The 23,140-nt window shown below is 35.7% G+C and overlaps 2 protein-coding genes across 6 annotated transcripts in view; one reads left to right on the forward strand and one right to left on the reverse strand.

Moving 5' to 3' along the window:
* Nucleotides 1-653: 653 nt before the first annotated feature.
* On the forward strand, nt 654-2,192 carry ANKRD34B (ankyrin repeat domain 34B). Its single transcript, XM_019462879.2, has one exon. The coding sequence runs from the start codon at nt 654-656 to the stop codon at nt 2,190-2,192; it is 1,539 nt and encodes a 512-aa protein (XP_019318424.1).
* A 5,353-nt stretch (nt 2,193-7,545) lies between these two features.
* FAM151B (family with sequence similarity 151 member B) overlaps nt 7,546-23,140 on the reverse strand; it is a 46,750-nt gene continuing 31,155 nt past the window's right edge. Inside the window, exons 6-7 of one of the 5 annotated variants that reach the window (XR_008423813.1) lie at nt 21,857-21,979; nt 16,847-16,981 (exon numbers count right to left, since the gene is read on the reverse strand). Coding sequence is in view for 4 of the 5 variants with exons in the window: in XM_019462891.2 (XP_019318436.1) it covers nt 16,822-16,981 (160 nt within the window). In the remaining variant the exon portion in view is untranslated. Of the gene's footprint in view, nt 7,971-14,868; nt 16,267-16,431; nt 16,982-17,184; nt 18,177-21,856; nt 21,980-23,140 lie in introns of those variants that run through there. The other 4 variants (XM_053907243.1, XM_019462892.2, XM_019462891.2 and 1 more) reach the window with 4 other exon arrangements.

Consider the following 23,140-nt stretch of genomic DNA (forward strand, 5'->3'; position numbering starts at 1 on the left):
GTGTTTGATTTAAATAATGAAATCAAGGAAAATGCATAATCACATGCCCACCATTCCCATCTCAGTGTGAGTTCCAGACATTATGTCAGTTACTTAATGTCTTGTAGTTCAAATGATTTTTCATCCTTTAAAAGAAACATAGAAATGCCCTTAAATTGAAAATCTAAGTAATAGTTGCATTATTTAATTAAGAGCACATTTAAGTAATCTAACCCTGAGAAGTTTTTAGATTAATCTGCCATAAATATGCTATATTTTAATTGATTCAGTTGCAATTACACACACTTTTGGAATTTTTGCTTCAATTTACATTTTAGTATTGTTTTTAAAATATTTTTCACAAGTAGAAAATAAGTGCATTATTGTTTAATTATTGTGGAATTTAGGGAAGTACTCCATTGGTACTAGATGAAGATTTTGAAAGTAAATTTTAGTTTATAATTACCTAAAGGCTGTTACTATTCAAAATTTATTTTATTTTGCAGTTCACTTTTTTGTTCTATATTAATAACATAATCTCATTTATGTACTGTTGCTCTATACATATATATTTCAGAAATTATCAATAACAACATGAATATAAATTGGGATTCCGGCTAATCTTTTGTTCTTCATATTCTTTGATAACCAGGTTTTGATTCTGACTTTTGAAGATGGATGAAGGTATAGAAATTTCAAGTGATGGAAATTCCCTGATCAAAGCAGTCCATCAGAGCCGGCTTCGCCTCACAAGACTCTTGCTAGAAGGTGGTGCATACATTAATGAGAGCAATGACCGTGGGGAAACACCTTTAATGATCGCTTGTAAGACCAAACATGTTGATCACCAGAGTGTCAGTAAAGCCAAAATGGTTAAATACCTGTTAGAAAACAATGCTGACCCCAACATACAGGACAAATCTGGGAAAACTGCTTTGATGCATGCTTGCTTAGAAAAAGCCGGTCCTGAAGTTGTTTCCCTGCTCCTAAACAGTGGGGCTGATCTCAGCTTGCAAGATCATTCTAGTTACTCAGCCCTTGTTTATGCTATAAATTCAGAGGATAGAGAGACCCTGAAAGTTCTACTTAGTGCTTGCAAGGCAAAAGGGAAAGAGGTCATTATTATAACGACAGCAAAATCACCCTCCGGTAGGCACACTACCAAACAGTACTTAAATATGCCTCCTGTAGATATGGATGGGTGTCATTCCCCAGCCTCCTGTGCCACTCCTTCAGAAATAGACATAAAAACAGCTTCGTTGCCACTTACACATTCTTCTGAAACTGAAATGACACTTTTTGGCTTTAAAGGTCTGGAGCTCTCAGGAAATAGTGATGACACACAGGACCCAGGCTCCCCTGTGAGGAAGGCTTCTGTGGCCTCTAATGGTCCCAAGCTACCCCAGACCTGGATCAAGAGTCCTCCCTTATTCATGCACCAAAACAGAGTGGCCTCCTTGCAAGAGGAGCTCCAGGATATTACTCCAGAGGAAGAATTGTCCTACAAAACCAATGGGCTGGCACTTTCCAAGCGATTCATCACTAGGCACCAAAGTATTGATGTAAAAGACACTGCACATTTGCTGAGAGCCTTAGATCAGGCCAGCTCAAGAAAGATGTCATATGATGAAATAAATTATCAATCATTTTTTTCAGAAGGAAATCAGCAATGCATTGAAATCCCTGCTGAGCCAGATCCAGACTCTAACCAGACGATATTTGCTTCCACCTTAAGAAGTATAGTCCAAAAAAGAAACTCAGGGGCAAATCACTACAGCTCTGATTCCCAGCTCTCGGCTGGTCTTACCCCTGCAACTTTAGAAGATGGCAAAGCACTTATAGGAAAGAAAAAGATCCTCTCACCGTCTCCTTCCCTGTTGTCAGGGCCCAAAGAATTGTTGGAGAATATCTCACCAGGTCCCTTGAGCAGGAGAAATCATGCAATTTTAGAAAGGCGTGGTTCAGGAGCTTTCCCTTTAGATCACGGTATCACGCAAGCCAGACCAGGATTTCTGCCACCCTTAAATGTGAATCCTCATCCCCCCATCTCTGATATCAATGTCAATAATAAGATTTCCAGCCTCCTTTCTTGTGGTCAAAAAGTGCTAATGCCAACAGTTCCTATGTTCCCCAAAGAATTCAAAAGTAAAAAAATGTTGTTAAGGAGACAATCACTGCAAACAGAACAAATTAAGCAATTAGTAAATTTTTAAGAGATGACTAGAAAGCACATTTTGTTCAAATGTCTACATCAGAGAAATATAGAACCAGAAAATAAATCTCAAATGTTCATCTTTTAAAATCCTATAATTGGTTAGTCCATAATTGTTAGAGGTATCAAAATATACTGTGTATCATATTAGGTACCGTGGACACACAAATAATACATAGTTTCTGCTAAGGAAATTCTCTCAAACAAAATTAAAGCTATACTTCTCAAAACCTCTAATATTTAACAATCTTCATATGGTCCAAGTTTTTAATTTAAGCAAAAATCAGCAAAAAAAAAAAAAAAGTCACATGTGGTGGAGATGACTTTAAAATTTTTTTCAGATTTTTCAGATATTTTATTAGGAAACACTGCATTCAAATCAATAAATATTTTTAACATTAAAAGTCAACAAATAAGATTGTAATTTCCATGATGCCAAAAGCATAAAAAAAAAAGGGACAGCTATTAAAATGTTCTATGAACAATAAGCCAAAGGTACAAAGCCTAAGGCATAAAGAAAGAATGAACTAATTCTTTTAAATTTTTTTTTTTTCAACGTTTTTTATTTTTTATTTTTGGGACAGAGAGAGACAGAGCATGAACGGGGGAGGGGCAGAGAGAGAGGGAGACACAGAATCGGAAACAGGCTCCAGGCTCCGAGCCATCAGCCCAGAGCCTGACGCGGGGCTTGAACTCACGGGCCGCGAGATCGTGACCTGGCTGAAGTCGGACGCTTAACCGACTGCGCCACCCAGGCGCCCCAGAATGAACTAATTCTTAAAAAATGTTGACTGCAGGTAGGTGAAATCTAATTAAAATTAAAAATTTTTTTCTAATTCAAATTTTAAAAAGACCAACCTATTATAGTAGACTAGGCAGCCAATATTCGTATGGTCAGTTTAATCAACTCCAAGTGACAGATCAGTTTTACAAACTAGTAATAATCTATGTGAAGTGCTGGTGTGCTGTTTTTTGCTTTATTTTGATTTTAATGTAATTTCATGGAATTGTTTCTCCATATCTTTTAATTCCTGCTATTATTTTTTAAAGCCTATATATAGGTTCTCAACAACAAGATAAAGCAAAAGGTTTAAAAGTGTTCCTCTTTACTTATATCAAATTACTCTTGTCGTTCTAAGGACAACCAAAAAATGGGAATTTATCACAAATAGAAACTATATGCTTGCTTCGTTTAGAAAAGAAAAGCTGATTATTAGATTACCTTAGATTAGCTAAAATTAAGAAAGCCAGTAGAAACTTAATTACAAAATATACTAAATATTCGGCCAAAATTAAACAGTATCTTTAATTTCTAATATATAATCATTAGATATTTATATAATAAGAATAATAAGGGTAATTTCCTTAGCGTGACATTCCAATCACCTAGTATTTAGGACCTATGAATAACTTCTAATTAAATAAATGAATACCATGCTACTATCATAAAATGTTACAAAATGACTATATTATCTGTCTGATTTCAAAATGTGGTGTTTATACAAAAAATCCTCATTTCAATCTAGCAGTTTTACAACAAAGAATAAGTCAAATTATATAAAACCTGAGTATATTAATTTGATGACTGTCATATACAACTTTATTTCTTTGCCTATTAGTAGAGGATATCCTAACAATTGGCATGATACTTGGTAATTTGATATAAGCAAGTTGTAATGTACATGGTAATTATTTAATTTCTTGTGGCTTTTATTTGAAAAAAATAATTGGAGGTTTTCCATTTAATGTTTTGGAGAACAATAATGTAAATTACATTAGAAATATTTTTTGATTCAGAACTTAGAATTGTACCTGATGTTTATAGGTAGCTAAGCCCTTTTTGCAAGTTTTAATATTGAGAAAAGTGCTTGGCTTTGAGTTGTAAGGATATAGTCTGGAAAAATATGTAAATAGAGTAGTTCATAAAAAAATGGTATCAATAAAGATTTTAAATGTTATTTGATTATCATTGCTTTTTATTTATTTCAAATACTAATGATAAATATTTCAACATAATCTCAGGAGAAACTGTGCCACATGTTACTTTGAGTAAATAGAAAACTAAGAAACAAAACTTTTGATGCAATTCACATCCCAATGTGCAAAAAATATTTAATAGGATTAAAGTTCGTTGAAGGTCATATTTATTTTACTTTTTTAATGTTTATTTGTTTTTGAGAGAGAGACAGACAGAGCATGAGCAGGAGAGGGACAGGGAGAGAGGGAGACACAGAGTCCAAAGCAGGCTCCAGGTTCTGAGCTGTCAGCACAGAGCCCCAAGCTGGGTGGAACCCATGAATGGCGAGATCATGATCTCAGCCAAAGTCAGACACTTAACTGATTGAGCCACCCAGGTGCCCCCGTTGAAGGCCATATTTAGAAGAGCTCTTAGTCTTCCATCAATCCTAAAAACATGTTAGGGGCTAAGGTTGCTTGAGTTAGTATGCAAAACCATCCTATGGGACTTTTCACTCTATTAAGTGGACTGTATCACTAGGATCCCAATGGTAAGTCACAGATGTTTTCAACAGGAATCAGATATGTATACATGTGCTATATTTTAACTTAACATAGAAGTATAATTTAACTTTAATTTCAAGGTATGATGACACTTCATTCATTAGTTTTACAGGTACCATTCTTAGTTACTTGTGGCTAGGATTTCCAAAGAGTACAGCTAATACTTATTCACAGCAAAGATAATTTTGGGGAGAACATAGGGCAGTCCTAGTTACAGAGACAAGTGGGGACAGTGTCCTATCCAAGCAGTGTCCAGGCAAGGTGGTGAACACCTGCCTGGCATATTCTTTGGTGGAGATGTACGCATCAGTTATCAAGTACCTGAACCATTTAAAATCTCAAATGATAAAACTACCCTTGTTCCGCTTAAATATTCACTATGTAACCTTCTAATAATTTGATTCCTATGTAGCTTGTTTAAAGGGAAGAATGGCAAAAAAAAAAAAAAAAAAAATGGGGCACCTGGATGGCTCAGTTAAACATCTGCATCTTGGGGCACCTGGGTGGCTCAGTCGGTTAAGCGGCTAACTTCGGCTCAGGTCATGATCTCGCGGTCCGTGAGTTCGAGCCCCGCATCGGGCTCTGTGCTGACAGCTCAGAGCCTGGAGCCTGTTGGATTCTGTGTCTCCCTCTCTCTGACCCTCCCCCATTCATGCTCTGTCTCTCTCTGTCTCCAAAATAAATAAACGTTAAAAAAAATTTTTTTTGAAAAAAAAAAAAAAAGTCTGACTCTTGATTTTGGCTCAAGTCATGATCTTATGGTTTGTGAGATCGAGCCCCAAGTAGGGCACTGTGCTGACAGTGTAGAGCCTGGTTGGGACTCTCTCTCTCCCTCTCTGCCCCTCCCCTGCTTGCATACATGCACACTCTCTCTCAAAATAAATAAATATACATTTTTTTTTTAATTTTTTTTTTTTAACGTTTTTTTTTTATTTATTTTTTGAGACAGGGAGAGACAGAGCATGAATAGGGGAGGGTCAGAGAGAGGGAGACACAGAATCTGAAACAGGCTCCAGGCTCTGAGCTGTCAGCACAGAGCCCGACACGGGGCTCGAACTCACGGACCGTGAGATCATGACCTGAGCCGAAGTCGGCTGCTTAACCGACTGAGCCACCCAGGCGCCCCTACATTTTTTTTTAATAAAGGAAGAAATTAACTTGTCAGGATGATGACAATTGTATTAATCATGTTTTTTAATTTTGTTTATTTTCTGATGCTTTGATATCTTAGGGCCTTGTTGACAGTGGATGGACTGCCCCTCCCAAGGTTAGCTAATTCCTAGAGATAGAAAATAACTTGCCACAGAATGTGGCAAACCAACCAATGTATGCATTATGTATGCAATGCATACACAATGCAATTATGTATGCAAACCAACCAATCCAGAATCCATATACTCCAAATATCTCCTTTATCAGGCTCTCACAGGGCTCTCTCACTCAAGGCAACTACCCGCCTGCCCTAATCAAGCCAGGATCAGGTACCAAACAACCAGAGACAGCTCCTACACCTCAGAAACCACCAAAATTATTCAAACTAGCCAAACCTAAGCCTGCTTACCCTGCCTCATTCATTCTTATAGAAACCATAATGAAGGGTCTTTCCCAAGTTTTCCCCTTACTACTCTGCCTCCAGGCAGACCCTGGTACTTTCCCACATTGGCCCTATGTGATATAGAATGCTTGCCTCCTCTTGGGAATTTTAAGTAACAAACTACATTTTTCAATATAACTGTCTCCTGATCTGTTGGCTTCAACATATGTGAATAGTAATAAAACCTACATTTTAAAACAAGAAGGCACAGTCTTCTTGGAAGTCACAATTCTAAATAAAATAATAGTTAAGTTTATATAGCCTTGTTTAGTGCCAATATTCCTTAGCTCTAAGTCACATTTCTAAGTCATTTCTAAGTCTCCAAGATAAGAGGACCAGATCTGGATGATAGTAAATCCACTAAATTTACTGGAACTGCCCATTGGCCTTCCCATGGTGACATCCTATCTCTTTGTATACCTTCTTTGAATGTCTACAATTCTTTTTTTTTTTTTTAAGTTTATTTATTTAAGTAATCTCTACACCCATTGTGGGGCTCAAACTCATGACCCCAAGATCAAGAGACACACACTATCCCCCCAACCCCTGACTAAGCCAGCCAGGCCCCCCTGAATGTCTACACTTCTTAAAGGGAAGGCCAGGAGAGGAAAATCTGGCAAGAGTAGCTAACACAACAAATCACAACAAAAACAATTTAAAAGAATTTCAATTAGCTGAAACATTGGATCAAAGTATAAGGATCATGAGTAGGCTACATTTAGGTTTTGAAAATCAATTGCTTAAGATTAGAAAATCAATAATTTACATGGAAAAACTCTAACAGTTTTAGTTAGATACTAAGTTAACAAGTTTGTCAGGACTCCTAACAGAGCTAAGACTATATTGTTAAAAGATTAACCAGTTTCTACTAGTGAATCTTACTACTGGTAGAGCAAATCTGAAATAGTTTTTTAATTCTAGATAGCACATCGTACAATATATATGTAAGAAGATAAAGATAATAAAAAATCTAGGAAAAAAAACATTAAAAGAGGTGAAAGAATTGATATCATTTAGCCAGAAGATAAAAGACTCAATTGAGATTAAATAGCTGATCTTAAATACGGAAGGGACAGAAACACTGACTTAGTCCAGAATCCTCCAAATTAAGATAAACTGGCACCAGAAAATTGAAGTCACAGAAATATATTAACACTTTAGTTCCTAGAGCAGTTTATCTATGGAAAACTCTGTCCAAGGAAGATATGAACCACATTTTTTTGGAAACAGGCAGAGGATGGATGTTGATCAGAGATTTAATGAGATTCATTTTAATGAAAAATCTTTAAAGTCTTTTTAAAGATTGAGACACTCTATGTATTAACAATTCTAGATTCAGTGGGAAAAGTTGAAATTAATGATTGAACTTAGTTACATTTTTGGACTTCAATCACATACATGACTTCTTAGTTTTATTTTCATATTCAATAAGTATTGGTTATAGTGGCAGAAATTTAAATTTTGATTGTCAGGCAAAAACACTTTCCAAAGGTTCTTCTTACCAATTTCAAAACAAAAAATTGCTATTCTGTACCTGCAACTTTGAGTCCTATTAATGTGGAGAATTTGGGACGCCTGGGTGGCTCGGTCAGTTGAGCATCCAACTCTTGATTTTGGCTCAGGTCATGATCTGGCGGTTTCTGAGACTGAGTCCCACGTTGGGCTCTGTGATCACAAAACAGACCCTGCTTAGGAGTCTCTCTCTCCTCTCTCTCTCTGCCCCTCCCCAGCTCATGCATTCTCTCTCTCTCTCAAAATAAACATTTTTTAAAAACCTGGAAAACTTTAAAAATGCTAATTCTTTTAAAATAACAACAAACCCATTCATGTTAGAATAAATAACCATATTTTCCAAAATATACTTAGTGAAAAGAGTGGTATTGTTTTATGGTTTCACAAATCCCTTTAATCCTTGGCTTAATAGAAAACAGCTGGATTGTCCTGTTTCTGCATTCAATCTGTTATAATATGTTGTTTTAGTTGAAACATATGAAGAAAATATGGCTTCACACAAATGTATAATTGTAAAAGGAAGAAATAATGGGCTTTTCAGATAATTGTGGATAGTCTTCTTTGATACTATACTTAAACTTGGGTAAGTGGTACTTTCTTAAAAGTTTAGCTATAATGTGGAATCTGAAACTACATCAATGAATTTTCATATTCAATTACACTATATTCACTGTACTATCTTGCAATTTGAATGGATTCCTTACTCATGCAAGGTTTTATAATATCATGGACTAGTCATTTGGAAAATAATGAATCTTTGAGTTATTCAGATCTTCCAAATATTGACACATTTTATTATAATACATTGTGTTATATTAAATTACATTAAAAATCACATTTATTAATATTGCCACTGGTATCAGAAAAAAAGTCTTTAAGCATTGGGAATTGTCAAGTTCACAATGATGGATTCAAGTTTATTCAAATTCTAATTTTTCATGTAAAAGCTCAGGTTTTGTAACTGGCAACAGATACTGTCAGTTGTTTTCCTCGAAGTGACAAACTTGCTTTGTTCATTTTTGAGAAAATATGTGCCAAATACCCAAGACTGAATAACTAGTCTGTCAGTTGTTCTTTCCAGTAAATATTTTTCCCATGAAAAAAATGACTAGCTCTGTTTGCAACATGTGCTTTTCTTTAGGACAACCACTGAATTTCAGTATACAGCAGAACTATTCTGTGTTTACCTCCCATTTTGTCACACAGACTACATTAAAGAGGCAAGATGTTAATAAATGTTCAAAATAATAATTTTTGCTGAATCATTGATGATACTTCTAAGTCTTTTTTTTTTCCTTTCTAATGTGAGTGTGTGGCAGTGGAGAATATGATTGCTAACTGATGCCATGAACTTGATTTATACTAAGACATCAACAGTTTCACCCACCATTGTTTTTCCAACATCATCGTATTTACACGAAACAGGCAAATCCTGTTTTTTGTGTGTGAAATAATAACAATTTCACAAATGGTTTTGACCTCATGAATCTCCTGAAAGGGTCTCAGGGGCACTGAGGGGTTTGTGCACCACACTGTAAGAATAACCGGTCTAAGAAAATTACCGAGGTTTTGTGTCCATCCATCCATCCATCCCATTTGTTAGGGGCCTATTCTGACCAGACATCATATAAAAATGAATAGTTTCTTCCTCTAAAACAACACAGCTGAGAACAAAACACAAACCTGTAAAATAATTATAATCCAGCAGAGAAGGTACCTCAGGAGAAAGCCCACAGGTCTGCCTGGGGAAGTCATGAAAGACTCCTTAAAAAACCTTGGTTTAGGGGCTGAGCTCAACAGGCTCTGTGAAGAGGTCATGGCTTTCTACTTTAATCCAGAGTTTTTGATCATCTCTTGAATTCACAAAGTAGCAAAAGACTCTCACAGTCAATATTTCGGTTAAGATTTTCAAACTCTTATTACATTCTTTCATCCCAAGGAAAACATAAAGAAAAAGGCAATGACCAGCCTTAATGAACATTCTGTAGTGGCAAGCAAGCCCAGAAGAGTTCAGCCACCAGATTTAGTCAGACTGATTCCTTTCTTAGGCAGAAGCATAGAAACAAGAACCTCCCTACAGGGCAGGAGGCTGAGTGGGCCCCTTTCAAGCCCTGTTTTCTCTCTTCACTGATGGTGGGACTGTGGAAATAGTTATATTATTGAAAATTATGGAATAATTAAAATATGTAGTAAAGTAGCAATTACTTAGAGAGTCTTTAAGAAACTGGTCCAGTTAAAAAAAAAAAAAAAAAGAGCATCCTTTCTAAAGTTAGAGTAGGAGATGAGTGAGTTAAGGGACAGGCAGATGGGGTTTTCAAGCGTTCTTTCCAAGTTGGTATAAAAGAGCACTATCAACAAATCACTGAAAAGTATAGTTACATGTGGCCTCTGTCCTATCTTGTTTGGGTTAGTAGCACCACTTGACCTTCTGTTACCTAGCAAACAATATATTCACAGCGTGCCTGAGTGGCTCGGTCAGTTAAGCATCCAACTTGGGCTCAGGTCATGATCTCATGGTTCATGGATTCAAGCCCTGAGTGGGGTTCTGAGCTGACAGTTCAGAGCGTGGAGCCTGCTTCAGGTTCTGTGTCTCCCTCTCTCTCTATGCCCGTCCCCTGCTCACACTCTGTCTCTCTCTCTCAAAAATAAACATTAAAAAATTTTTTTAATTAAAATATAGATTCGCTAGATTCTTCCCTCTCTCCCATACTCTCCATTCAACGAGCTTAAAAACTCTTGCAAGTTCTCCCTTTGTAACCTCTTTCCTCTGTTTCTTGAGCATTTCCATCTGCTTTTGCTACCACTTTAATTCAGGGCTTCATCTCCCTTAACTTCAAGAATTCCAAATCTTCTTCTCATGCCATTATAAACACCTTTCTAACACTCAAAACCGGTATTAAAGCTCCCCTACTTAAAATGGTGCAATGAATGATTCCTATGGCCTAAGAGAAAAGGAGCCAGCTCCTTGGCTCAGAAAATGAATCTGGCCCCTGCCTCAGTGCCCAGCCTCATAGTGTGGTGTCTTTATAAACTTTTTGAACAGGTCAGATAAGTCTCTTCCCTCACTTAGAGTTCCTCTGCGCATGTGCCTCTGTCTGAAAGACCCTTCCCTCTCTTACTCTACCTAGTGAATCTTACTCATTCAAGACACAACTTTAAGTGTTTTCTCTCAATTAGAACAAAATGCTGTCTGTTGCCACAACCTGGTGTATAGTTCCATCACAGGAGTTACAGCAAATATCCAACTTATTGTCTACAGATCTCTCTTCCTAGATTTTAAGATCCTTGAGGCAGAAATCATTTCTGAATTATTTGCACAGCTTCAGTCCATCATACATCAATTAAATGCCTGCCTCTTCCTTCCTCTCAGTATTCCTACTAAGCCCTGAAGACACAAGTGACTGGACAAATCGAGGTCCTTGCCCAAAGGATGTTAGATACAAAGAAGAGAGAGAAGCAATCACAGTCACAAGTAAAAAATACACTGGTGTGGTACAGTAGACACTAGAACAAAGACCCTGAGCTCCTGCTGCTGAGGTCCCAAGAACTCCTAGATCCTGCCCGGCTTCTTCCAAGACCTGGTTATCAGGTGGTCTTGGTTTCATTTATTCATTATACTCCCATTTTCTAGATAAAAAGTTCTTCAGTGCTACTATCTTCATCTTTCTATCAGTGAACTTTTCCTTGCATTGATTCACGGATTTATTATTATAAGCAGATTGTAGGCTCTTACTAGGCAGGCTCATACCTTAAATTTCAAGATGAGAGATAGGGCATTTTTCTATATATTCACTAGGTACTTAATTTTTATAATTACAAGGAAAAACCCCAAGATTTTAACTCCAACAAACAAGCAAGTAACCAATCTGTTGTGAATAATCTTTAACAATTTCCCACTTGGTAAATGAGTATATATCTGACTAATTAGTAATGACATCACTTTTACAGGGCCATATCAACCATACTTTTTTTTTTTTTTTTTTTAGTGTTTATTTTTGAGAGAGAGAAAGACAGAGTGTGAGCAGGGGTAGGCAGAGAGAGAGGGAAACACAGAATCCAAAGCAGGCTCCAGGCTCTGAGCTGTCAGCATAGAGCCCAATGTGGGGCTTCATCTCACAAACCATGAGATCACGACCTGAACCAAAGTCGGATGCTTAACTGACTAAGCCACCCAGGCGCCCCTCAACCGTACTTTTTAAAGCTCTGATTTTTTTTGAACAATTGGATCTCGTACCAAAGTCTCTTCTAGGACCAGGATTGCTCTGCCAAACTTGGGAAATAGCCCTTGGATGCCATGAGTTCTCAACACCAAACATTAGACTTGAGAACCTGGAGGGGAAAAATAAGTTATACTTATTTTGTGTCTGGGAACTTCTTCCCAAATATTTTCCTATGATACAAATGCATATAAAGTCATATAATTTTACATAAATAGGATACCAAACATCTGTTTTGCAGCCTGCAAGATAACATCTTTCCATATTGATAAATGTAGAGTCTCACTGTTCATATAGTATTGTATTGCATTCTCCTACATTAAGGCCTTTTTATAATTATTATTTATTTATTTTTAATGTTTATTTATTTTTGAGACAGGGAGAGACAGAGCATGAACAGGGGAGGGTCAGAGAGAGGGAGACACAGAATCTGAAGCAGGCTCCAGGCTCTGAGCTGTCAGCACAGAGCCCGACGTGGCGCTAGAACTCACGGACTGCGAGATCATCACCTGAGCGGAAGTCGGCTGCTTAACCCACTGAGCCACCCAGGCGCCCCTATAATTATTGTTAATTAACCAAGTTATGAAGTGTCTGTCCTTTTGCCCATTTTTAGTTGAGTTGTTTAGCTTCTTTTTAAGAATTAGTTTATAGGAGTTCTCCAAAGATTCTGACTATGAGACCTTTGTCAGATAGGTATTAATGGAGTCTTTTGATGATAAGTGTTAAATTTTGATAAAGCCTATTAACCCATTTTTTTCTTTTTTTTAATGTTTTATTTATTTTTGAGAGAGACATTGAGCAGGGGAGGGGAGAAGAAAGAGGGAGACAGAGGACCCGCAGCAGGCCCTGTGCTGATGGTAACGAGGCCCATTCAGGGCTCTAACTCAGGAACCCTGAGATCACGACTTGAGCCGAAGTCAGACACTCAACAAAATAAGTCACCCAGGCACCCCAATCAATTTTTTCTTTTATGATTAGTGTTGTGTTATGAGACATCATTGCCTTGGATGTGGGGGAAATAGGAAAAAAATTGGAAACATCTGACAATTTTATATGTCAATTATACCTCTACAAAGCTGTAATTAAAAAAAGAAATTGTTGCCTACTCCAAAGTCACGAAAACATTCTCCTTCATTCTCTTTTAAATCCTTAATTTTAGTTTTCACATTTGGACCTAAGATTCAAGTCAAATTATTATTTCTGTATGGTATGAAGTAGGGATCAAAGTTATTTTTTTCCATGTGAATATCCACTAATAATTTATTTTCAACAGCATACATTTTATAATTCCCTTACATATTTTTGTTCCCCAAAACAATTTAAAATACAGCTCTAAATCTTTTTTTTAGTCTTTCAACATTTTTTATTATATCATTAAAAGTATCATTTATAAAATTTCCGTTTTTTAAAATTAGGATATAGAGATGAATTAGAATTTGTACCTTGACTCTATAAGGCAACTGATGAATTCGTTTATTTGTTTTGTTTTGTTTGTCTTTTCAAAACTTTATTTTATTTTTTTTTTAATTTACATCCAAATTAGCATACAGTGCAACAATGATTTCAGGAGTAGATTCCTTAGTGCCCTTACCCATTTAACCCATCCCCCCTCCCACAACCCCTCCAGTAACCTTCAGTTTGTTCTCCATATTTATGAGTCTCTTCTGTTTTGTTCCCCTCCCTGTTTTTATATTATTTTTGTTTCCCTTCCCTTATATTCATCTGTTTTGTCTCTTAGAGTCGTTATATGAGTGAAGTCATATGATTTTTGTCTTTCTCTGACTAATTTTACTTAGCATAATACCTTCCAGTTCCATCCACGTAGTTGCAAATGGCAAGATTTCATTCTTTTTGATTGCCAAATAATACTCCATTGTGTATATAAACCACATCTTCTTTATCCATTCATCCATCAATGGATATTTGGGCTCTTTCCATACTTTGGTTATTGTTGATAGTAAATACAGCTTTAAATCTTAATCTAAGTAATACTCAGCTGATAAAGTTCTCAAAATAAAAGAATTTTGCCTTAAGATTAATATTTTTAAAACTATTATCAAGGGTCAAATAATCAAGTAGCAAAAATAATCTTCTGGACAAATGAAATTTTATTTAAAACCTCATTAAAATGCAGTTCATTTAGAAAATTTGTAAACTAAGCTTTACTTTTTATTATAATTTTAAATTATTCTTTGTTCCAATTGTTAAAATTTTGTAATTATAAAATTTTGTCTTTTGTTTTTGGCAAACAACCATAGAAAGTGAAGTTTTAGGTATTATTTGACAAATAGGACTGTATTTAGTTGGAGCTAAAATTTAAAGTGGAAATATAATTGTCTTCTTTAAATACTTCTATGTCTACAATGTTTCATGTTATACTCCTCACTGTATTTATCTACAATGGATATGATCATATGACAAGTCTAGAAGAAGGGAACTAACCTTGTCTGTTGAGTACTTACTATGCGTTGAGCATTGAGCTAGATCCTCTATTACATGAATCTCAATCTTCATAACAACTACAAGAAAATCCTCATTTTCCCTCCATTTTATAGATAAGGAAATCAAGATTCAATGAGGTTAAATATTTCCAAAAATCTATAGCTAGTAAGGGACAGAGGTGGGGCTATAAGGGAAGTCTATCTGAATTCAAAATTATATTTTCACTATATACCACTTTATCTTCTGGGAGAAAATGGCTGATAAACCAAGGCAAATTACATATCTTAGGACATTCATTAGTAAGTTTCTTTTTAATAAATGAAAGAAGTACATGTTTTTCTGAATACCTTGCTCAAGACTAAGCCACATACTATAAAGGACAGTTAAGAATGCACCCTTACCATGAAGGGCTTTCTAACCTAGCTGAAGAAATATAACTAACATGTATGACATAATTAGTGAACAATATTAAATAGTTAAAATTAACTGTTAAAGGAAGGTCTGGAGACCATTGATGTTGCAGGCATTTTTGAAATGAAGCACTGAAGGTCACTGAATTGACTTTTAGAGTGGGCTACATTGTGGATGGTCTTTAAGAGTAAAATTCAATAAAGTTGCATGTAAGAGGCCCCTGGAGGTTTCTAATTTGCAAGAGGCACTTATAAAAGCTTTCTTCAGCAGAAATACTCAGAGCATCTCTGAGTAGAGTGTGAACAATGAAGACATGAAGAACAAGTTTCTGAAGTTCTAGCAGTAAAATAAGGGCCTGAACAAGGCCCTGAAGGGCCTGAACAAGGGCCTAAGGTGGTGCTGGTGAGAAATGAAAATCAAATGATGTGTCACTAGGATTAAAATTCTACTCTTCAAGCTGCTCTGGAAGATAGTGTGAAGGTTCCTCAAAAAATTAAAAATAGAACTACCCTATGACCCAGCAATAGCAGTGCTAGGGATTTACCCAAGGGATACAGGAGTGCTGATGCATAGGGGCACTTGTACCCCAATGTTTATAGCAGCACACTCACCAATAGCCAAATTATGGAAAGAGGCTAAATGGCCATCAACTGATGAATGGATAAAGAAGATGTGGTTTATATATACAATGGAATCCTACTTGGCAATGAGGAAGAATGAAATCTGGTCATTTGCAGCAATGTGGATGGAACTGGAGGGTATTATGTTAAGTGAAATAAGCCAGGCAGAGAAAGACAGATACCATATCTTTTCACTCATATGTGGATCTTGAGAAGCTTAACAGAAGACCATCAGGGAGGCAAAGGGGAAAAAATAGTTACAAACAGACAGGGAGGAAGGCAAACCATAAGAGACTCTTAAATACAGAGACCAAACTGAGGGTGGATGGGGGTGGGGGAGATTGGAAAATGGGTGATGGGCATTGAGGAGGGCAATTGTTGGGATGAACACTGGGTGTTGTATGTAAGCCAATTTGACAATAAATTGTAACATTAAAAAAAAGAAACCATGTGGCTAAATAAAAAAAAAATTATGCTCTCCAGTAGTATTGTACTCACTATAGATAAAATATTATGATGGAAATAAAGAATACAAAACACATACACAGTTGCCAGCATGCTCCCAATAATATGGGAATGCTAGATCCATCTAATTTAATCTATATTGTTTTCAGTAAGTGGATTTTATTCTGTCATGATAAAGGTGCTCACCTGTGTGAAAGTTAGAACATTTTTAAAGCCCTCTTACTCTTCTGTAATTTCTGAAATAACCAGTTCTCCAGGAAAAAAGAAAGAGGGTGCCAGAGTTTTGTTGAATCTCTGTAATACAAGTGCCAACAAAATGTGATTTATATCCAAGCTATAACATGTAAATTCTTTCAATTACCTTCAGTATATCAAAATCATATTTTTATAAAGGTTTTCAAAGCATAATCTTCCTAAATTATTATTACAACAGACCCACTGAAATATCTTATTTCCAAATCTTTTTAAAAAATTTTTAATGTTTATTTATATTTGAGAGAAAGACACAGCATGAGTGGGCTAGAGGCAGAGAGCGACAGAAGCAGGCTCCAGGCTCTGAGCTGTCAGCATAGAGCCTGACATGGGGCTTGAGCCCATGAGCTGTGAGATCATGACCCAAGCCAAAGTTGGACACTTAACTGACTGAGCCACCCAGGCACCCCTCTTCTTTCCAAATGTTTTAAGTAAGTACAGTATCATAAGGATATATGCCTAATAAAGTAAGCACTAAGTGTTCTTTGATTAGATGATGTGGAGAATAAGTCAATCATCATAATTTATGTGGTAATTAGTTCAGACCAAAGCAGGGGATTATGAAACCAAAACATGAAATAACTTAGAAGAATCTTCTTAGAGATTAACTTTGACTCCAATGGCTTGTTGAAATTCATGGTTTTGTGGTTCTAAGATGTCATAGAAAACTTGTTTTTTGTCAAAATGGTCTCTAATGCAAAGTAAATCTTCAATGGAATAGTTATCATTTTTCCCAGTCCAAATAGTCAGGCTGTACCTGCATTAAAATAAAACAGAATTATACAGTGAAAAGTAAAAGATAAGAAACAGTGAACAGGAATTCCAATAAGCCTAAAAATAGTTACTCTCATTTATCTTTAACCCAAATTCACAGACAAAAAAATTAATTAGCAGTGCTAGAACATATAGTTTCTGTTTCATTCTTTCATCAACATTAAAAGGACTAGCGAGAAAAAAAAATTCACATTGCTGTCAGCTAAATTAGGTAACTGCTATATCTGAGTTACAGGAATGTTAAATGGCTTTGGAAACCCAGACTGGTAACACTGAAAATGGGCCAAATTTTGGACAAAAAAACTAAAGAGATTGTATTGCTGATCAAGGAATATGTTCCCTACACAAAAGCTACAGCTCTAACTTGTTTTTTTTTTTTTCAGCAGGATGGGTAGAGTCAAAAGCATGACTGCAAGAGATTATGAAGAGATATAAATGCCACTGATATTACCAACATTCATATTCACTTATAAATGGCCCTGCTCTCCCTTCTGGTCGGTGGCGGGGTCGGGGGGGTGGGTTATATGAGATATAAGAATGCCAAGAGATGTCACTAAGGATGCCAAACAGAATAAATTCAGATCCTTTTCTGGAGTTAAAAAAACAATAATAACATATGCAGATTTATTATGGATGTGAAGAATATATTCAGAATTTTAATGTTACTTAAATTGTATATTCTTTAAGTAAACATTACTTCTATTAAAGTACTCTTGTCACAGTGCACCTGAGTGGCTGAGTTGGTTAAGCATCCAACTCTTGATTTTGGCTCAGGTCATGATCTCACAGTTGATGGAATCAAGCCCCGCATCAGGCTCTGTGCTAGCAGCATGGAGCCTGCTTGGGATTCTCTCTCTCTCTCTCTCTCTCTCTCTCTCTCTCTCTCTCTCTTTCTCTGCACCTCCCTTGCACAGGCTCTCTCTCACTCTCTTTCTCTCTCAAAATAAATAAACTTAAAAAAAAAACTCTTAAAAAATCCACAATACCCCTAATGCATCAGAAACTGAGAAAATGCAAAGCTGGTAAGTAGCTTCACATTTGTTTTCCCCATAAACATGTCAGAATCCAGGAAGAAATCGCCAAAGCACCTCTTCTACTATTAATAAGAAATAATCTAACCAAGGTATATATTCTTGCTATGTTGACATATTCCTGTCCTTAAGGATGGTGACATCATTCTGGAAATGTAACAGAGAAAAAAGTATTTTGAATTTCATTCCATAGCAGCATTATGTGGCAAACCAAAAAGAAATTTTAAACTACAAGCGAGGATACACACACACACACACACACACACACACACACACACACACACATACACACACAAATAGGAATTACTTTACAAACTATATTTCTTATGACTTACCAAGACTGAATCAGAAAGAAATTAAAAATATGGATAGATCAATTACTAGTAAAGAAATTGAATCAGTAATTAAAAACTTCCTAATGAAGAAAAGCCCAGGACCAGGTGGCTTCACTGGTGAATTTTCTAAACATTTAAAGAATTAAAACCAATTCTTCTCCAACTTTTCCAAATAACTGAAGAGAAGGAAACAATTCTAAATTTATTTGACAAGATCAGCATTATCCTGACACCAAAACTAGAAAAGAACACTACTAAAAAGGAAATCTATAAACCAATATCCCTGACGAATACAGATGTAAAAATTTCCAGTAAAATACTACCAAATTGAATTCTGCAGCACAATAAAAGATCATACACCATGATCAAGTGGGATTTATCTCTGTGATGCAAAGACAGTTCAACACATACAAATCAATCAATGTTACATGTCACATTTAATAGAATGAAAGAAAAGAATCATATGATCATTTCAGTAAGTACAAAAAAGCATTTGACAACATTCACCACCCACTCATGATAAAAACTCAGTAAATTAGGCTCAGAAGGAACATATCTCAACATAATAAAGGCCATATATGACAAGTCCACAGCTAACACCATACTCAATGGTGACAGGATGAAAACTTTTCCTCTCAGATCAGGAACAAGACTAGGATGCTCAGTCTCACCACTCCTATTCAACACAGTACTGGAAGTCCTAGCTACAGCAATCAGGCAAGAAAAAGAAGTAAAAGCTATAAGAATTAGAAAGAAAGAAGTACAATTGTCTCTGTTTGCAGATGACACACTTTTATACATAGATTTGGTATAAAGACTCAACCAGAAATCTGTTAGATCTAATCAATGATTTCAGTAAAGTTGCAGGATACAAAATTAACATACAAAAAAAAAATCAGTAGCATTTCTATACACTAACAGTGAAATTTCTGAAAAAGAAATAAAGAAATTGATCTCATTTACAACAGCATCAAAACAATAAAAGACATAGGAATAGATTTAACCAGGAAATGAAAAATTTTTATGCTGAAAACTGTAAGACATGGATGAAAGAAATCAAAGAAGACACAAAGAAAAGGAAAGGTATCCTGTCTTCACATAGTGGAAGAATTAATATTATTAAGATGTTAATCCCACCAAAAGATTCAATGCAATCCCTATCAAGATTCCAATGGCATTTTTTACAGAAGTAGAAAAAAAATCTCCTAAAATTTATATGGAACCAGGAAAGACCCTGAATAGCCAAAGAAATCTTGAAAAAGAAGAATAAAGCAGGAGGCATTATACTTCCTGATTTCAAGTTATACTATATAGCAATAGTCATCAAAACAGTGTGGTATTGGCATAAAAACAGACAAATAGACAAAGAGAACAGAATCAAGAGCCAAAAAATAAACCCAAGTATAAACTGCCAACTAGTATTTGACAAGGAAGCCAAGGATATTCAAAGGAGAAAAAAAGTCTCTTCAATATATGGTACTAGGATAACTGGATAATCACATGGAAAAGAATGAAATTGAACCTATACCTTAAACCAGTCACAAAAATTAACTTGAAATGGGTTAAAGACTTAAAAATAAGACCTGAAACCATAAAACTCCTACAAGAAAACATAGGAAAAAAGCTTCCTGACATAAGTCTTGGTAATGATTGTTTGGATATGACACCTAAAGTACAAGCAACAAAATAAAAAATAAACAGGTGGGATTAAATCAAACTAAAAAGGTTTCCCCACAGCAACAAATTGAAAAAACAACTTAGGGAATGGGAAAAAATATTTGCAAACCGTATATTAGGTAAGGAGTTAATATCTAAAATACATAAAGAACTAACAGCAAAAAAAAACTAACAGTGATAATTATAGCAAAAAAACCATCAAATAACCCAATTTAAAAATGGGGAAAGACATTTTTCCAAAGAAGATATATGAAAGGCCAACAGGTAATGAAAAGATACTCAACATCACTATTCATTATGGAAATGTAAATCTAAACCACAATGAGATATCACCTCATACATGTTAGTACGGCCATCTTCAACAAGGCGCAAGATAACAAATGCTGGCATGGATGTTAAGAAAAGGGAACCCTTGTGCACTATTGGTAGGATTATAAATTGGTGCAGCCACTATGAAAAATAGTATGGAGGACCCTCAAAAAAATAAAAATAGAACTACCATATGATCCAGCAATTCCACTTCTGGGAACATATCCAAAGGAAACAAAAACATCAATTCAAAAACATCAATTCAAAAAAATATCTGCACCCTCATGTTCATATCAGCATTATTTACAATAACAAAGACATTGAAACAATCATGTCCATCAATAGATGAAGGGATAAAAAAGTTGTAGTATATACATATATACAATGTAGTATTATTCAGCCATAAAAAATGGGGAAATCCTACCATTTGCAACACGATGGATGGACTTTGAAGGCATTATGCTAAGTAAAGCAAGTTAGACAGGAAAAGAAGTACTGTACAATCTAACTTATATGTAGAATCTAAAAGAAAAACAAAACCTTCACAGAAAAAGAGATCAATCTTGTGGTTACCAGGGGTCGAGGGTGGGGAAGGGGTAATAGAAGAAGGTGGTCAAAGGTATAAACTTCCAGTTATAAGATAAATAAATACTAAGGATGTAATGTACAAAATGATGAGTAGAGTTAACACTGCTGTATGATTACATAGGAAAAGTGTTTAGACAGTGAATCCTTTTTTTACAAAAAAAAAAGGTTATTTCTTTATTTTGAGAGAGAGAGAGAAAGAGAGAGCACAAACAGGGGGAGGAGTAGAGAGAGAGGAGAGAGAGAATCCCAAGCAGGCTCCACGCTGTAACACAGATCCCAATGCAGGGCTTGATCCCATGAACTGGGAGATCATGACCTGAGCTGAAATCAAGAGTAGGATGCTAAATCAACTGAGCCACCCAGGTGCCCTGAGAGTAAATCCTAAGAGTCCTCATCACAAGGGGAATTTTTTCCTTTTCCTTTTTTTCTTTTTACTGTATTTATATGAGAAGATAAAGGTTTGCTGAACCTATTTTGATAATCATTTCACAATAAATGTAAATCTAACTATCATGGTGTATATATTGATGTATTTCAATTATTTCTAATAAGACTGGAAAAATACTTTAAAAACCCTATATTTTTGCTAAAATGGCATCTATTACTTTATTTGAACACTATGGTGACACAGATATGGATTTAGATTAAAAAAAGAGCTCTACAAAGTTACTATACCTCTTTTAATCCTCCCTCTATTATATTTAAAGTGAAATAGGAAGACAAATTGCCTAAGGGTACCTTAAATTATGTTCATTCAAATCAGTTCTCAGGTTTTATTTTTTAAGCCCTTTTCATTATGAAATATATAGGAAAAACCCATAAAACCATAAATATGAATTTTAACAAATTATTATAAAATGAACTCCAGTGTAACCAAAACACAAATCAAGAAAGAGAGCACACCATCACCATCACTACCTTGGGAGGTACCTGTATGTCACTGTGCTATCACAACCTCTCCTCTCCCCTGGAGACCTCACAACCTTGACCTTGATGGTAGCCATTTTCTTGTTTTTCTTTATTTACTGCCTATATATCCATCTGTAAAAAGTACAGTTCAATTTTTGCCTGTTAGTTATTTTTATGTAAATGGAATCATATGGTATATAATATTTTTTGGTCTTAGTTCTTTTACTGAATATAGTTTGTGAAATTTCTCCAAGTTGAAACATGTAGCTGCAGTTAATCCATTTTCTTTAGAATACGGTTTAGCATTATCTACTAAAGTAGAAGCTATGAATACTCTATGACCTAGAAATTCTATTCCTAGATATTCCCTCCCTATACAACCTTTATAAATGTAGGCATATGTACACCAGGATGTGTGTGTGTGTGCATGCGTGTGTGTGTATGTTCACAGCAGCAATACCTGTAACAGTCAAAACCATGAAACAATCCAAATGTCATTCAATAATAAAACAAATAAATTGTGACATACAAATAATAGAATATATACTTCTTTGTATATTCTCTATTAGAGCCCTTTTGAGATACAAAAATATTCCCCAACTCTGTGCCTAATCTGTTCATGTTCTTCATGGTATCTTTTGACAGGAACAATTTCTGAATTTTAATGTATTCAAATTACTCAAACATATTCTTTATGGCTAGTGATTTTTATATCTTAAGAATCCCTTCTCGGGGCCTGGGTGGCTCAGTTGGTTGGGTGACCGACTTCGGCTCAGGCCATGATCTCATAGTTTGTGAGTTCGAGCCCCGTGTCGGGCTCTGTGCTGACAGCTCAGAGCCTGAGGCCTGCTTCCAATTCTGTGTCTCCCCCTCTCTCTGCCTCTCCCCTGCTCACGCTCTGTGTCTGTCTCTCAATAATAAATAAATGTTATAAAAAAATTAAACAAAAAAAAGAATCCCTTCCCATCCCCAATGTTATGAAGATATTCTCTAGTGATATATTCCATTAAAGCTTTGCTATTTTACCTTTCATATTTAAAAAAGACTGTGAAAGAAATGTTGTTAAGAGGGGCACCTGCGTGGCTGAGTCGGTTGAGCGTCTGACTTCAGCTCAGGTCATGATCTTGCATTCATGGGTTTAAGCCCCACATCAGGCTTCCTGGAGTCTGCTTTGGATTCTGTGTATCCCTCTCTCTCTCTCTCTCTCTCTCTCTCTCTCTCTCTGCCCCTCCCCTGTTCATGCTCTGTCTCTCTCTCTCAAAAAAAAAAAAAAAAATGTCGTTAAGAGAATTC

This window comes from Panthera pardus, unplaced genomic scaffold, assembly GCF_024362965.1.
Source record: "Panthera pardus isolate Hobbes unplaced genomic scaffold, ASM2436296v1 HiC_scaffold_2, whole genome shotgun sequence".
Lineage (NCBI taxonomy): Eukaryota > Metazoa > Chordata > Mammalia > Carnivora > Felidae > Panthera > Panthera pardus.